Source organism: Lepidochelys kempii, chromosome 22 (assembly GCF_965140265.1).
Source record: "Lepidochelys kempii isolate rLepKem1 chromosome 22, rLepKem1.hap2, whole genome shotgun sequence".
NCBI classification, from domain to species: domain Eukaryota; kingdom Metazoa; phylum Chordata; order Testudines; family Cheloniidae; genus Lepidochelys; species Lepidochelys kempii.
In genome coordinates this window covers 10,637,621-10,654,785 of record NC_133277.1, presented here as the reverse complement: position 1 = coordinate 10,654,785, position 17,165 = coordinate 10,637,621, and the positions used below count along the sequence as shown (strand labels likewise).

The window sequence follows — 17,165 nt, the reverse complement described above, 5'->3', positions numbered from 1 at the left end:
AAAGCCTTTTTCCTTGACTGTGGAATTGTGTCTTTTGCGCCATCTAGTAAAGTGTTCTTAAACAGCTCCCGATTATCATCCACATTTTTCTGATTCAATTCTTCCTCCCAGTTGATATGGCTCATAATTGTTTTTAACTGTGTGTTGATCTCCAGTACCTCTCATGTTGGGATTTCTCAAGGAATTGGGGATCTGGTGACATTCGGATGCTCAGAAGTTCTTCAAATATTGTCTGGGAGTCAAAGCATGTGGATGGTTTGTCTTCTGCAGGATCCTAAAATGAGCACCAAGAGTAAGGAAACAACAGTGTAAACACCAGAGGGTCAATCAAAAGAGCAACGTTTCTTCTGTGATCACACTGTATACTGCAAAAGTCCTGCAGGGAAATTAACTAACTAACCTGATGAGGATTGCTGCCTCTCATTGCAGAATTATTGCCATTCAGAGTAACAGCCGTGTTAGTCTGTATTCGCAAAAAGAAAAGGAGTACTTGTGGCACCTTAGAGACTAACCAATTTATTTGAGCATGAGCTTTCGTGAGCTACAGCTCACTTCATCGGATGCATACCGTGGAAACTGCAGCAGACTTTATATACACACAGAGAATATGAAACAATACCTCCTCCCACCCCACTGTCATGCTGGTAATAGCTTATCTAAAGTGATCATCAAGTTGGGCCATTTCCAGCACAAATCCAGGTGAATTTGTGTGGGGGGGTGGAGGGTGAGAAAACCTGGATTTGTGCTGGAAATGGCCCAACTTGATGATCACTTTAGATAAGCTATTACCAGCAGGACAGTGGGGTGGGAGGAGGTATTGTTTCATATTCTCTGTGTGTATATAAAGTCTGCTGCAGTTTCCACGGTATGCATCCGATGAAGTGAGCTGTAGCTCACGAAAGCTCATGCTCAAATAAATTGGTTAGTCTCTAAGGTGCCACAAGTACTCCTTTTCTTTTTGCCGTTCAGAGGTTCTTTATCTAAACTAGCAATGGACATACACCACTAAGTTCAGATCCAGATCTAGAATTTGAACAATCCCCATGGTTTAGGAGACTTCAGACCTGAGGTTTTATTGTGTGTCTGGTTCTACTCCACATACAAAGCAAATACTAGGGAAGGTAGAAGGCCACTCATCTGAAGAAGGCATTCTTTAAGCTTTGTAGACTAAGGGTAAATTTCTATTCTCTGCTCTGTACTGTGGATCACTATTCATCCCTGAGATCAAAGGGCACTTTGGATGTGGAATGAGAGCAGAGTATAGACTCCCCCTGAAGTTTGAGGTTCATGCTTCCCATGTTTCACTTTTGGGTTGTTAAAAGTGAAACTCAGCAGCACCTCCGAGCTTGGTGCTGATACCACGTAAACCCACTAAAGTGTAATGAATCCACATCAAAACCATCAATCAGCCCCAGGTATGCTCAGGAGGTTCCTTAATGCATTAACAAACCTTGCATGAAATTTGAATTTGCAACAAACCCAGCTAAACCAGGCAAATTTTGGCTGTATTGGAGCACATTTCACACTGCTCTAATCCACTGTCCCCTTGATCTGCATGTGTGATTTTCACTGCCACTAATGGAAGTCACATAATCTCAACTACCTTCTCTACTGCTCCCCAGGAACACTGGAAAAAGGCATTGGCCAGAGCTGTGATGCCTCTGTTGAGTTCTATCTGAAAGCAAGAATGAGCACTGGCAGCTGCTGTCGATCCTGGAGAAAGACAAAAGTAGACAGAGTCAGACCCCATTCACACCACTCATCTTTAGCGATCAGAGTCCTTTTAATCCAAACGTGTAACCTCGTTAGCCATTAAATAGCCTCTCCACTGAGTGCACATGGTAGCAGACAAAATAGCAGCAAAGGCAAAAGTAACCAAAGCATCTGTCCAGTAGAAACAGTTTTAGAAAGAATGGAGGATGACAGTGAGAGACACAGGGTCTCCATACACACTGAGGAAGTTTCCCCAAACACTGCAGTTGGGTTTTACAACTAGTTTATGTGACCCAGGTTTAAAATCAGTAAGAATTTGTAGAACAAATCCCCACAGTAGACAGGCTGATAGTGTCAAAGGGACTGTGTCTGGTGGAACCACAGGACAGCTACAACTAGAAACAATAACTTCCTTCTCCTTTACTAATGCTAATTAGCAAGAGATTAAACAAAGAAAGAGAGAGAGAGAGAGAGAAATAAACACAAATCCACGCCTCATTGCAAAAACAGAATTACACATTGTAATGGCAAGGATGAAGTTGGTCAATCTGACAGTATAATGTTCAGAATGCCACAGTAACATTGTACGTGTGTAATACATTGTGTTCCAATGGAATTCAAAGTATGTCCTACACTCTATAGGTCTGATTTTCAGGGATGCTGAGGACTGCAGTTGTGGTGGTAGGCGCCCATCACCATTGAAAATCTGGCCCTATATGTGTAGCCGCCTTCCAGTGATGCAAGGGGGTAATCAACAAACCAAAGACAAGCTGTAGTTTTGGGAGAACAAGGTTCACCAAGGACATTGGGACAAACCCCTATTCCTACAAAAAGTGCCATGAGATCTTTAGGGCTTGCTTCTATTCTCACAAAAGAGAAGCAAGTCCTGGATGTCCACATCAGGAAGATGGGACCTTGGCTTTTAAGGCAAACTCCATGTTGGTCAGAAGGATGAAGGGCTGAGCTGAGCTTAATGGTATTTGAACCTATAGTTCCAGACATTTCAAACCTGATACTCAGAGTCCTGAGACAACCCCTCTGGCCGCCGGTATATGGAAAAACCACCAGCCATGTTTCTTTATGGGGAATGTCTAACTTGGATTGATGATGATGCTATCCTAAAGTTAATTAAAGGAATCAACCTGGATACTCAGCAGCCTGCCAACCCAGCTAGCAAATGTATGCTACTTTCACTATCCTTGGACATGTACAACCCATCTAGCATACACCTAGACCTATTTTCTACATATATATAGATATAAACAAAAGCGTAATTACGTTCAGTGACCAGAGGGGAGAATCTTGAGATTGGGGATGATCTAGGAGCTTTGGGATTCAGCTCCATTGGTTTCAGATCAGTAGCTCAAAAGCAGCACAGAGACTGCTAAAACTCATTAGCTAAATTTATAGAAAGTGGCTCTGAAGCATCACTGAATTCCAAAGCTCTGCATGTGATGGGCGGACATTTCCTTGTTGTGTGATTTGCATAGTAAATTACAGGGTAGATGCATGCTCTCTTTCTCTTGCCAATGATCCACTGTGTCGCATAAACACCACTAGCTGCTTTCTGCAGTGATGTAATGATAGTCAGGCGTTGGAGCTATGGAAAAAATTGTGCAAACACCTTTAAAGAACAGACCTGTTCACTCATCAGTTCTGAAGCTTGCAAAGGGATAGAAAATAAGAGTGAAATCAAGGCTAAATCCTCAGCTGGTGAAAATCAGCATAGCTCCATTGACTCCAAGATTTATTTAGACTGTAGGGTCTTTGGGGCAGGGACTATCATGTTGAATTTGTGCAGCACCTAGTACAATGGGGTTCTGGTCCATGACTGGGCACCATGTTAATACAAATTATAATTATAATTTTAACAGCCGGAGACCTGGCTCTCAAAGGATTCAAACACTCAGTGAAAGCCTCCCTTGTACTGGGCTGTGATCCTACTGCTGGAGAGTGCCCAGGGCCTTTGAAGTTACTCCTCTGTTCCTAGTTTTGGGACACAGTATCCAGGCCAGAAAGGGCCGAAGGATCTGGAGAAAGGAAATAACACAAGTGATGTCACGTAGAGCAGCACTGCAGGACTCTAGATAGAGCTGTGTCCAGGAGCAAAGAAAACCAAACTTTTCCCAGACAGCAAACTCTTACCAAGCAACAAAGAAATTATTGGGGCTATGAAGACATGCCTATAAAAGAACCTGTTCCTCACCTGCTGAGTCACAGATAGAGTATAAATAGCAGACACCCTGCTCCCATTGATTGCTGGCACTCATACCTGCTTTGATCCATGCCATGGCATTCAACAGGATGGCTATAAATTCCCCGGCATTCTCCAGGCGTGCTGAACATATATACAGGAACCTGTTGGTAGCATCATAGTAGGAATCTCCAGGGCTTTGGAGAGCCTCTTGGACCCTTTGGTAACTTTGGTCTGGGACTGTCTGAGCCAACATGAGTACCACAGCTGGGTGGGAGCAGGCCCTGCTTAGCAGGCGAATCACAGTGCAGCCAAAGCGGTAAACAACAAACTGGCGAGGGGACAAGCTGGCCAGATCTGTGGTGATCAGTGAATTCCTGGTGGACCTTGGAGAACTGTCACTCAAATATGCCTCTGGAAAAGAAAAGACACAGGAATTCAGGTAAGCAATCTAGCATCATTCCCTGCTCCCTGGAGCGGTCTTCTTCCCTCTGTCAACCAATACCATTTCTTGCTCCCTGGGGATGTCCTCCACCTGTAAACTAGCACCATCCCTCCACTATCCACAGCTCTCCTCCTTCCTCTGTGAAATTCTCCACAATAAGCTACAATTCTGCAAGCTATTTCCTTCCCATTATCACAGGCTTCCATAGAGATACTTTCTGGGGATGCACAGAGTGTAGGTGTAATGGCACCCTGCACAAAGGATTATGCCATTATAAACTGTTGGGTTCTTTAAAGCAGGCTGGGGCAAGTGAGCCCAGTATCCGCTGCCAAGCCACGCTTTTGTGGTCTCCATATACAAACTGTCACATGGTGATACTTCCCATTCCCACCCATCTAGCCATGATTGAAGGCTCCCTGTATCTTCAGGTTTGGCAGCTTGCCTCAGACATGTCCAGTCCCCAGAGGAGAGGTATCCTCAGTCTCACCTAAGCACTGTCACTCTTACTGTCATTTTCAGCATAGAGACCTAGTCGTAAATGGGCCCCAGAGGCTGACTTTCCCTCTCATCTTTCCTGGCCAGGATTGAGGCACACTGCCAGGGAAGCTTGCCCTTCTCATACCTATGCTGAACCTGTGGATCAACAGAGGACTTCATTCTCCAAGGAGGTCAATCCACCAGCTCTGACTCATATTAAACTAGTTAATGAACTGCGGAGATATTTTATGTATAAGACTACGTAAGAGTCACTCATCTGGGCACAAATGTAGAGTGGACTTGGTAATTAATGATTCCTCCCCCCGACATCAATCCTATATGTTTGCATTCTGCACCTCAAGGGGCACAGGCTGCAGGACACTCAAGAGGAATTTTGCTTCATTACCTGCAGCAGAAACAACAGGACACTGCTGCTGCTTCTCCAAAGCCTGCCTGATCTCACGCAGGGTCCTGGTGAGGGGGGAAGTTGCCATTAGACTCTCCACCTCAAGCTCAGTCAGACAGGCCAGTGTGGCCCTACCAGGCTGAGGACCTAGCCCTGGGAAACACAGACATGGCATGTCAGCTAGAAAAGCACCTCCAGGCCTGGAGAAAGGAGGTGGCTTCATGCAGATGGCTGGGCAGGTGGGCAGTTACTGCATAACACATTGCCACATGCAAGAACTGTAGTGCCTAGAGAGAATGCTTCTCCTGAGCCCCAGGTGGTAAGAGAATCATGGAGCTGATGCTCCTCCATCTAGATGGTGTCCAGTGGACATGCCAAACCCACAAAAAAATCGCAGAAATTGGTCTTGTTTTTGGCTTAATTGGCTTGTGAGTTGCTTGTTGGCTACTTTTTAGCTTGTTGCTTGTTGTAGCTTGTTGCTGCGCCGTCGTCTTCTTCTTTTTTTTTTTTTTGATTGGCTCCCGGCAAGCAGAGGCGAGTGGGGGAGTCAGGAGTGCACTGCAGGCCCACCACAGTCCCAGACTGCACACCGGGGGGATCTAGTCACATAGAGCGTGGGGGTTCTTAGGGGTTGGCTTGTTTTGGCCTTGTTTTGAAATGGGATTAGCTTGATTTTTGGCTTATTGTGAAAGTCGGGGTGCTTATTTACTGCGTGAAAAAGTGGGCAACTGTGGTGTCCGGTTCTCCAGACAGCATCCACCTAGTGGCTGATCAATGGAGCAGCACCCAAAATCTTTCACAGGAGGTGGTTGCTGAGTACATGGCTGCAAAATGGCTAGGACTGTTGTGGATTTTCCCCCACCACAGTATTGTTCTATGCACTGGGGGCGAGGGTCCATTTGCTGTAGGGCCTGTCTTGGACTGGTGTGTAATGGGAGCTTACTGGGAAATGCTCCTTCACCTTACCACCAACATAAAAAGACCTCCCTGTAAATAGTAATTATAAAATGTCCAAAGAAAATTAAAAAAAGAAAAAAAGTGTTGCTACCCAGACACTCTGGTGATTATTTTAACCAAGTATCTATCAAAGCAACCTCTTACAGCACCCCCTGAATTGTTACCGTGTCCACAGCTGAACCCATGGCTCTTACCTAGTTCTTCGCAAGTGACAAAGGGGCCTTTCCTATTGGAGCGTCCATGCTCCTGGAGCCCGCCAGGATCCTGTAGGACAAACAAGGGCCAAGTGTCAAAGACAGAGACACGAGTCATTGGGAATAATACAGAGGTCCATTTTGGGTCAGCTGTTCTTCACCTGCCCTCGCTCTGCTTCTGCTTTCCTTTGACTGGCCAGGCTGGATTCTGCTGTCCCATCCTGTCCCTGTACATGCTGTGCTGGCTCTTGCTTCACAATCGTCTTCCCACAATGGACTTTACCAAGCAGGATTTTCAGAGCTTTCATTAATTCAGTTGCCTCCCGCCACTCAGCACCTAATGAATTCAGCAACAGCAATAATCAAGGATGGTTCCACACATTTATCAAGCCCCACTCATTCCCAAGTGCTTTAAAACCTATACACAAGTCTCATTTATCCACTACTGACGTGCAGCCAATGTGGCCGTGGTTTATAAGTGCATGGTAGTTTAGGACAGGAAGCTAAGAATGCTGTATTTACACTACTGGGAGAATGTACAGAAGCTCAGTGGAGTTAACGGAGCTGGGATCTGACTGGGGCACTGAGGTTTGGACTAACAACCTTAGTAGAGCCTCAGTTTTACATCTCATTTGAAAGGGAGCTCAGGAGACAGCCTAGTTCCAGGCTTGACTTGAGCTTTATGAATCCAAACCGCTGCTGATGGCAATAGGTTCATAGAGAATAGGTCCATCAATGGCTTTTAACTAAGACAGTCAGAGACACAACCCCGTGGTCTGGGTATCCCAAAGCCTCTGACTACCAGAAGCTGGGACTGGACGATTGGGGATGGATCACTCGCTAATTGTCCTGTTTTGTTCATTCCCTGAAGCGTCTGGCACTGGCCAGTGTCGGAAGACAGGATACTGGGCTAGATGGACCTTTGGTCTGACCCAGTATGGCCATTCTTATGTTCTTAATACCTGTCTGTAACACTGTGCAACCAGTGCATCTCATCTCCAGCCCTTGTGGAAGAGTCCTACAGATTAGAATGTAATAGGGCTAATATCTGAGGGTCTCTCAAAATTAGAACTCTGTGGAATTGAATGGAGAATTATAACATATCTTATGCCATTCCATAGAATTTAATAGAGAATTATAGCTCTGCTATGGAATCCTATAGGTTGGATCCAATAAAGCTAATGGAAAAAGTTGATAATTCCCTATTGAATTTCTTAAGGTTTACAGTAATGTCTATAGAATACGATTACATTTCTGTAGGACTCTTTTGATTTCATCCTGTTTGGTAGGTCTCTTCCCCAAAGGAACTCACCTAAGGAGCTGCCATCAATTCCTATGGGAATTGTGACTTGCAGTGACATGGAAAGCTGGGATATTGAGTTGTCTCTTCTCCCCATTTACATGAACCATGCCTTTCCTAATCATGCTGTGGATGGCTCATGGAGCACTACCTGCCATCCAATGACTACTGCTCCCTTCCCTCCACTCTGGTTCTCTCACCTGTGTGGCCCATTGCTTGAAAGTCTCTGCTGGTCACTTCGTCACGTTGCCCAATGCCCATGGCTGCCTGGGTGCTCCAATGGGTTCTATGCACAGAGATGCTTTGCTTGGTGAGGTCTTTCAGCCCATCAGAGTCCAGAGTTTGCACCATGTCCTAGTTACAGAGAGCAGCAGCATCATGCTTTACCTCTCTTGTATTCACTCCTCCCTTTCCCAGCCTCTCCAACCAAGCACACAGACACCACGGGCGAAATGCCACCTTCACATGCAGGTCCCATGCTGGCATCCCAGGGCAGAATTTGACCCTAGATCACATGCATTTATAAGAACACTGTAGTATCAGGTGAGCTTTGTTTGGCTTAGAATAAGACTCCAAGAGTATTCTGTATCCCAAATGACAGGGGCAGCAGTGGGTGTGCATCTCCTGAACACTGGGAAGCTCCAGAAAGGATTCCAGAAGCCCCATGGCTGTGCCCAAATGCTCTGTAGAGCCCTTAGGGAGCAAATGCAGTGCAGCCCCTTGCAGAACTAAAACTGCCAGCCCATGTTCTTGTCTGTACAGTGCAAATAAATCCAGCACCTCTCTCCTGGACCAGGCAGTAGCATGAGACTCAGAGCAAGGAGCTTAGCTTTCAGCAAAAATGAAGCAGGTACCAGAAACATTTGTGGCTATGGAAACCACACTGGACATATAAAATAAGCTGCGCTTCTGATCACCGTGACGTGGGGCAGCCAAGTTCCAAAGTGCTACTTGACAGGTCACTGCTGAAAGGAATGTTGCATTGTGGGATTGCAGCCAGAGGACCGCTTATACCGGTATAGTTATGTGTGTGTCCATACTGCCACTGTGCTAACAAAACTATACTGGCAGGAGGCTCATGTCTCTCCCCAAAGGGAGCAGAAATGCCTGTAAAAGCAGAGGGTGTTGTTGTTCGGGGACAGAAGTAAGGGTGGACAACCATAAGACTGTGCCAAAAATGGATCAGTTTTGCTGGTACAACTTTCCAGCGCAGACCAGGCCTAACAGACGCTGAAAATCTAGCTAATAGGCTAAGTACCAGGGATCCAGAGCCCACAGGTAGCAAAAAGCTGGAGCAAAGAGTTTCATCCAATACTGCACTATTATTTAGCCAAGATCAGGCTCAGAGGTATTTCCACTGGGAGCAAATTCCAGAAGTGAAAGCCAGGAAATGCCGTTTGGCACCCAAGGGACTCCAGCTACATGGAAGTGGAAGGGGAAGCATTTGCCTGAGAGAGGTGGGCTCTGGGCACTTCCAGGCTCTGTAGTCACTAGCTCCCTGATCTTCACCCAGAAGTGGACTGGTAGCCGGTGCAGAGTGATATGTTCCTGCTGGTCTGCCCTGCTCACAGAGCGGACAGCTGTATGCTGCATCTGGTAGCCTTTCAAGGGTAGCTCCAGGTAGAGCATGCTGCTGCAGTCTAGCCTATGTAGAGGTAACAAAGGCATCGCTAACCACAATGAGATGAGTGCAGAAGGATGGAATCTCTTGCCCAGCTGCATGTCTCTCTGGCCATTGCTGCTACTGGGACTCCTCAGACACAGCAGCTATGCTGAGTAAATTCCTACCCCGTAAACTATGTATGCTACAAGTTCCAAGGTTCTGAGATCCCCTCCCTTAAGCTCCTCTCCATACTGACCATCAGCCCCTGGATCCTCTGGCAGATCCCCCTGTAAAAGGCCAACACATCCATCCTGTGTTTTGCCATCTGAGAAGCCAGGTGAAGGTTTTGGTCCTCCAGTTTATCATATAGGGTGCGGACGCTGAAATCTTCCAGGTCCCTCAGTGCGGGCTGCTCGCCTGAAACACAAAGTACCTCTCATTTCCCATTGTTGACTGAAAGGCCTGAAGATATTTCTCTCCTTGAGAGTCATCAGCTGAATCTCTAAGTGGCTATGATCTCATGATACACCATTTCATTTTGGGCCAGGTCTTTAATACCAATCCCAGCATGCTTCACAGAGTGCAATAAAGGGTAATGCGGGAGAGAGAAGTGTGGTGTGGAGGAGGAAAGGAGAGGAGAGTCGATGCGGCAGAAGATACAGGGAGGCTGTTGCACATGGCTGGAGCTGCAAGTGGCTGCAGAACAGAAGGCCTTTACCTAACAATGGCAAGACTGTGAGGGTCAGAACTGATGCTAGAGACCTGGAGGGAATGGATCAGAGAAAGATAAAGCCCACCGTGAGGGTGCCTGGATAAAGTGCTTTGAGGGTTCTAATAACTAAGAACCCGCAGTGGATCTGTCTTCTGAAATGAAAAGGGAGACCCTCATGGATCTGTGGATACGGGTGATGTAGTCAGATACTTTTGTATGTGAGAGGAGAGCTGTGATGTTCCGATGAATCGCACGTTTATTTTACAAAGCTCATTGGATTCACCACCACTGGCCTTTCCTTGTTTGGAGAACAGAAACCCAGTCTCAGAGGGAGTGCAGAAGGAATGCATAAACGGCCAGCTACAGTCGTTTCATAACTCAGCCCTGTACATCCCGTGTGTCCTTAAGTCACATCTCCTGCATGTGTCTTATTCTGCTGATCTCTCCCACAAGTTAAAAGAGACCAGCCTTTGTAATGCGCTTTGAGACCTGTGGCTGAAAAGTGCCAGTTAAGTGCTAAATGTCATTCATTCTCTGATATTACCATTGGGGTTGTGCGGTTTATACCACAGCAGCTTTTGCATATTAGTATGTTCGGACTGTTGATGCAGCGCCTAGATGGAATCATGCTAAAAATATATTTATTATTGTTTTTTAGGAGATGTGAAAGAATGAATGCATGGATCCAAGGACCTGTGTGGCAGTGGAAATGACAAAGCCATCCTGTCTCTCTTAGAACAGGAGCCAGTAAAAGGACAGGCAGAGAGCACAGACACCAGGTGCTGTTTTTTCAGAACTTAAGGGACCTTTGCTGAACAGAATATGGAATCTTCTCACAGCCCATTGTGTCCTGTTCGGCTCTTAGTTTTAGTTTTTTACAGCACAACAGTTCCCAGAGCCAGTAGATGGTGCCACCTGCTGGGCCCTGAGCTTATTGCATTAGCATGAACCACACCTTGAGCCCATCACCTCTGAGATGTTGTCACTGAAAGAGGGGAAGAAAGACTGTAGGTTGCTGGGCACTCAGAGAACATATGAGCCAACAGCAGAATACAGGGCCCTCATTTTCCAGGAGCTTGGCTTTGCTTATTAATGTTGTGCATCTCTCCCTCACCTCAGATACCCTGAGGGCAGTTAGCCTCCTCAGTTTGAGGCCGGGGGGGACTCTTAAACCCATTACACAGCTGGCAGGCTCCTGACCCGCACTTGGGAGAGAGAAAATGTTTGAATGGAAGGAGGAACCTATGAAATGTTTGTGTCTCTGAGCGTCAGTGCATCGCAGCCTGAGTGAGTGTGTGACCACAAATGTATGGGCATCAGCATGAGTTTCCAAGTGTGCAGGCACTGGGATACTATGGTATGGGCGTGGTACACAAATGAGAACAGAACAAAACAGAGTTGGTGGGAATGAGTATGAACAAATCAAAAGGAGAGAGTCTGGCCTTTGATAAAGGGCTTTACCTGGACCATGGATAACTCCTTTCTCTCCACCATCAGCTCCTCTTCCAGAACCCTGGGGACCGAGGGCTTCATAGAACTGAAGGCTGGAGGGAGAAAAAGAGAGTGTGATGCATATCCATGGGTGGAGCAGTACACACACGCTCCACGCACCCACTCACAAGCCAGTGCAGGCTCCTAGTAGCAGCAGCAGCTGCAGTGTCACCAGTCCAGTTCAGACGCTAGATTAACGTTTTTCTTGTTGATTCTGGAGTAAGAGGGGTATGGAGCAGAGAACCAGGCAAAGGGATTCATGCAAAAAGAGTGAGGTGATGGCAGCGTGCAGGGGATGCCAGTGGAGATGAGAATGGGAGCGCTCTGGAGTGCAATATGGGAAACCACCACCCTGTGGGGAAGCAGAGAAGTTTCATCTCTGTGGAGTTGAGGAGCCATCAGACTGTGATGTTGGACAGGAGCGCAGTGCCAAAGGGCAACAGGGATTAGCACCCCATCTGGCCTGTGCAGTAAGAAGCCTGTTTCCTCTATTGCTCTTGCACTCTATCCTGCAGGCCTCTATTTGTAAGCTCCAGAGCTAGTGGAGTCCCAGCATGCGGACAGACTCACCTGTCTTTAATGAGGATGTACTCGGGTGGGATGTGTGGCTCACCCAGGCTCCTCCACCGTGGCTTCCAGTTGTTCATAGGACTGGGGTTGGAAATGGGGGGCCTCAGCATGATAGCCAGGGTCATCAGCATAACCGTCAAGAAGCCCAGGACAAAAAGCACTGCTAGAAAGACCAGGCAAGATGGCCGGGTGAAGGAGCTATGTGTCAGCATCAGTGGCTGAGTGCTGCCACAGTACCTGGGATGGTACCATGGTGCAGAATGGTTGGGGCCTGGGCTACCCTTTTATCTAGTGTATAATTCAGGGAATCATGGAAAGGGTATCACCTAGTGATGGACTGGCCTTGCACATCCAACAAGGAAAACCCTAAAGGCCACCTGCAAATGGAATCAACAGCATCCCATTGCCTTCCTCCATTGGTACCGATGCCTCCAGCATCCACAGCAGGAGGGGCACTCACCATTTCTTATGCCCGGGAGAAGAGGGGCATGCGGCAATCACCACTGACATGCTTCAGAGGGGCACTGCCTTCTCCATACCCAATAACAGGGACATCTAGCAACCTCCATCCCATTGGCTAAGCACTCCCTTTCTCCTTAGCCCCAACCTAGCCCAGAGGAACATTTAGCCACCCCACCTTCACTAATCACACTCAGGTAGGGAGGACTGCGGAATGATCCCTGTAGGCCTGGCATGCGTGTGGATGGAAGGGGCGTACAGCCCGGACAGCTGAAGCTGATGATGGAAGCTGGTGCTCACGCTTGCGGGCCGCACTTTCATGCATATTTCTGCTGTCTCTCTTGGCTAGTTGAGGGATAACAGAGCTAGGCCTCTGAGAGCCCCCTCCAGAGCTGTGCTCCTGAGATCAGACCTTCCTAAATTTTTTACAATGAATTTATTTCCTTCCACTTTATCAGGAAACACTAACAATTGGCATGCTGGTGCTGAGGGGAAGGTAGCCATTGATTACCTGCATTCCTCCCATGGGGACTGGGGGTGGGAGGGAGGGGAAGGTGTCTGCTCTTGGTATCTCCCCCCTTTCACTCCTGCCTCAGGCTTATTCCTAGCTAGGGGCAGCAGGAAGCCTTGGGAGGGTTGGCTCCAGGAGGGAAGGGTACTGATGAGAACAGGGGCTTGATGCTATTTCCAGAGAGGCAGACTGGTTTAAGCATTTGTAGCTGTTGCCTGATGGGCTTAAGCACCCTTGTCCCTCTGGTGCATCTGGGGATGGACTGGTGAGTGAACGAGAAGGAAGTCTCTGCCATTGATGCAAGAGGAAAGTTATGGGGACCCGTTACCTAAAATATAAACAAGATCCCCTGCAGGGGCAGGGGCTTACCACTGAAGGGCTATGAAGTGCATGGTGCCGTTCCATCCCTAACACAGCCCCTTAAAGGCCATAGTTCTACGAGCACCTCCTCACTGTCAGTGAACTTCTGCCCCACTGGGACCAAATAACCCCTGTTGTGGCTGTTCCAGCTAACAATTTGGGCTTTCTGGAAGCTTGCAGAATGTAGCTTGCCATTCACATGCACGAACGATATTCAGCTCAATGTGTCTGTCTCTCTGCAGGGCGAGGCTACTGGGGGATGCTCCCCATGAATTACAACAGCTGACCCTTCAGGAGGTACATGAGTAGACTGGGACAGCCAAATTAACCCTTGGAGCAATCTCACTAATGTCAAGGGGTTTACACCAGGGATAGGTTTGGCCCATCATTGCATGATGCCTATAAAAGTCCTTCTCTCTGGATAGTGGAAAGAGAACCCTATTAAAAGGGTATGTATCAAATGGGAGCTCATTTCCCACACACAGGTACAAGGAAAGTCACCAACAAGCTCCTTTGGTTTAAAGTATCAATTTGCCTTGACTGCTGTACCTGAGATAGTTGCCCAGTCAGGGGCTAAATTTAGTGCCTGATGTTTCAGAACCCCATGCCTGGCCAGCTGGTATGGAGAGGAGGGCTGGAAGGAAGCGCTGACAGGGTCACAGCCCATGTTCTCCTCATTCACAACCACGATCAAGATACGTTCCTGGATGGTGCTATCCCTGAAAACATATCTCCCAGGATCTAGGAAAACATGGGCAAACCTGAAGGAGAGAAGGAGGAAATACAGGCAGATCCAACTGCCTTTAGTGTTAGGATCTAGTCACTAGCTTCTCCAGCCCGAAAGCTAAATGCCTTATCTGGAAGAACCATTCTTGGGAGGACTTAATGTCCATTCTCATTCAGAGCCTGATGCAAAGCTCACTGAAGTCAATGGGAGGTCTTTCCACGGAAAGACCCTGCATCAGACCCTCAGTGCTGGATCGGTGCATCAGACCCTCAGTCCTGGATTTCCACATGCTGCTCCTTGCCACAGACCTAACCTTTCACTGAAGGAACCACCCTCCTCCAGGAAGAAGGGAAACGTACAACATATCTCATCATAACAACATCACTCAGTCTTAAGTTCCCGTCCACATTAGCATTAGGAGTTACCTGGAGATGTTGAGGTGAGTCTCCCGAATAAGGTGGTCCAGTCTTCGGAAATGACCAAAATCCCAGCCAGGATTGCTGTTGTACAGATGCTCCTTCTGATAGATGGGGTAGTGGCTGGAAGTGCGGTCTGGGAACGAGCAGCACAGAGTTAGCAATTCTGAGCCACTTGGTTAGGATGGATGCAATCAAGCTGCACTGTACTGAGCAATGCGTGGGACCCAAGGGGTATTACACCATTTAATGATAATACTTTGCACGTTACAGCATTGAGGGTCTCACAATGCTTTACACACACACACTAGCGAAGCCTCACAATCGGGGGTGGGGGGGTACTTTTATCCACATTGTACAGACAGGAAAATTAAAACAATATTTAAGTGACATATCCATGGCCACAAAGTGAGCCAGTGGCAGAATCTCGAATAGAACCCAGGAGTCCCCTGCAGTCAGGGGTGTCTAAAGGTAAAAAGGCAGGGGACATGTAGAAGAGATGCAGGCATGCAGTACCAGCCCATAGTTTGGTAAACAGTCATACACGTGGTGGGTCTAGGCACATAGGATGATTAGACAGACGAGTAGATAGCATACGAATCCACACGACAAGACTCACTGCGGGTATGGATGGTGAGCTGGAAAAGGATGGCATCTCCCACATTCAAACACACAATAGGGTTGGGGATGCAGGGTAAGGGATGGGTGTCCTTGTAGGAGACAGTCTGCTCACTGCGCCAAACTCTCTGCAATGGCAGATCCAACCAAAAGTCTCCTGGGGCAGGCAGTGGAGAAAAAGAGGGTAGGAGTGGGAGCATTGCCAGGAAAGCACATGCCAAAGAGGCAGCATAAGACAGCATCTACCCCTCGACAATGTAAAGCCACTTCCCTCCCATCTTTCTGCTTTTGGGTAGGGTGACCAGATGTCCCATTTTTATAGGGACAGTCCCATTTTTTGGGACTTTTTCTGATATAGGTGCCTATTACCCCTCACCCCCTGTCCTGTTTTTTCACAGTTGCTGTCTGGTCACCCTACTCTGGGGCCCAACTCTGCTCTCACTGAGACCAGTGTCAACCAGGACTGACCCAACTGAAATCAAACATCTGCCGGTGGGAGAGGAGCATCAGGCCCTTTCTCGTCAGTGCATTGATCTGTGAAGATAAAGAATCCTCCACTAGTTTCTTGGAAGGCTGGAGTGATCTCATAACTATCAACTACTTAATTCCCAGGTGCCCGAGGGGTTTGAAAGTGCAGCCAATTCATGTCCCTCTGAACACAGGGCCACATTCAAGATTTCCTGTAAAATGAGGACTCCCTTGTGTAATGTGGAGCATTTGAAAACAAATTCCCTCTGCCCCATGTAGCTCATAGGAAACTTAAGTCCATTTGCTGACTCTTCATCTTTCCTGAGTTTTCATGTCTCACCTGTGAGGAATGTATCCAGCATGTCTGTGCTGGAAATAATGAAACCAAATACCCCAGTGGAGCCAAACAGAACCAAATGCACCTGCTGACTCTTCTGCACATGTTCATCTGGGCCCAGAATGTTTGTCACCTCCTGCAAAACAGAGCAGGGCCTCAGGAGGACAGAGAATTACCAGTGATACTATTAATATTGGAATCAGGCTACCTCCCATGTCCCAGGGCCACCTCTACCTTTAATTAATCTGCCTATATCTGTCTTAGTGATTCTTCCCCCCAACATTCAGTCACTACCATTCAACAAGGATTCATCATCCTCTCACCTACGCCGTATTCCATGTCCTCTGAACAATATGGAGCCACTTCCTCCTTTCTGTGCACAGTCTGGCTCCTCCACATTACACCAACACCCTGCCTTCAAACCCAGCACAATCCCCTTACCTGGCTGCAATCTATTAGCTCTCTCCAGCCTCACATCACCTGGGGAGCAGGGCCCAGCCTGTCTCTACTCACTCTGTCCTCTCCTTCTTCAACACTCAGGAGGAGCTCTGAATGGATGCCAAGGCTCAGAGAGATCTGTGGGGTGTTCAGCAAGCACTCTCGGTCGCACAGCTCTTCGGCAGAGATGTACTGCTCACAACGACACCTTGCCAAGGAGAGAAAGTGTCTTGGTTACTTACAGTCACTGGGAAAGCAGCTGCAAGATGTAGATGGTCAGACCAGCTCCATTATTCTATAATCTGTACAGTCAAGTGGTCAGTTCTGTAAAAATGGAAAACAGGGATTGCCAGGGTTGATCACATGCAAGGTCCATCTACTGCAGTATCTCCGACAGTGGCTAGTACCAGGTGCTTCAAAGGAACCCCGCAGCAGGCAGACACGGGATAAGCTGCCCTCTGACCTGTGTCTCATCCTGGTCTCTCATAGACATTAGTTTAAGTCCTGAAGCATAAGGTTTGTATCCCTTCCAGACTTTTTGCTGAGAGTAACGCACATAGTGATTCAGTGCTCTCCCGCTACGTTTCTATGCAATCTACTTTTTTACTCTCTGGAGGAGTTTTTGAGGTACAGTAGTTCACCCACACAGAAAAGGATAATGTCCTACAGATAATGACTGACTTCTATATTCAAGAGCCTCTACCTGAAACCATGAAAGAGATTTAGACCAAAAATGAAGCATCTCTATTAAAAGGATGAATGAGGAGTG

General features: G+C 47.4%; 1 protein-coding gene across 10 annotated transcripts in view; it reads right to left on the bottom strand.

The window, feature by feature from the left end:
• The window catches only part of LOC140901666 (uncharacterized), a 51,334-nt gene that overhangs the window by 11,480 nt on the left and 22,689 nt on the right, over window positions 1–17,165 (bottom strand). For 3 of the 10 annotated variants that reach the window (XM_073320904.1, XM_073320907.1, XM_073320911.1), the window contains exons 27-41: window positions 16,472–16,604; window positions 15,962–16,094; window positions 15,155–15,310; window positions 14,545–14,671; window positions 13,942–14,189; window positions 12,063–12,225; window positions 11,463–11,545; window positions 9,546–9,706; window positions 7,887–8,040; window positions 6,548–6,723; window positions 6,387–6,456; window positions 5,236–5,388; window positions 3,986–4,321; window positions 1,604–1,713; window positions 159–274 (exon numbers count right to left, since the gene is read on the bottom strand). In XM_073320904.1, coding sequence (XP_073177005.1) covers window positions 159–274; window positions 1,604–1,713; window positions 3,986–4,321; window positions 5,236–5,388; window positions 6,387–6,456; window positions 6,548–6,723; window positions 7,887–8,040; window positions 9,546–9,706; window positions 11,463–11,545; window positions 12,063–12,225; window positions 13,942–14,189; window positions 14,545–14,671; window positions 15,155–15,310; window positions 15,962–16,094; window positions 16,472–16,604 — 2,319 coding nt within the window. Of the gene's footprint in view, window positions 1–158; window positions 275–1,603; window positions 1,714–3,337; window positions 3,376–3,985; window positions 4,322–5,235; window positions 5,389–6,386; window positions 6,457–6,547; window positions 6,724–7,886; window positions 8,041–9,545; window positions 9,707–11,462; window positions 11,546–12,062; window positions 12,226–13,941; window positions 14,190–14,544; window positions 14,672–15,154; window positions 15,311–15,621; window positions 15,688–15,961; window positions 16,095–16,471; window positions 16,605–17,165 lie in introns of those variants that run through there. The other 7 variants (XM_073320908.1, XR_012155922.1, XR_012155923.1 and 4 more) reach the window with 7 other exon arrangements.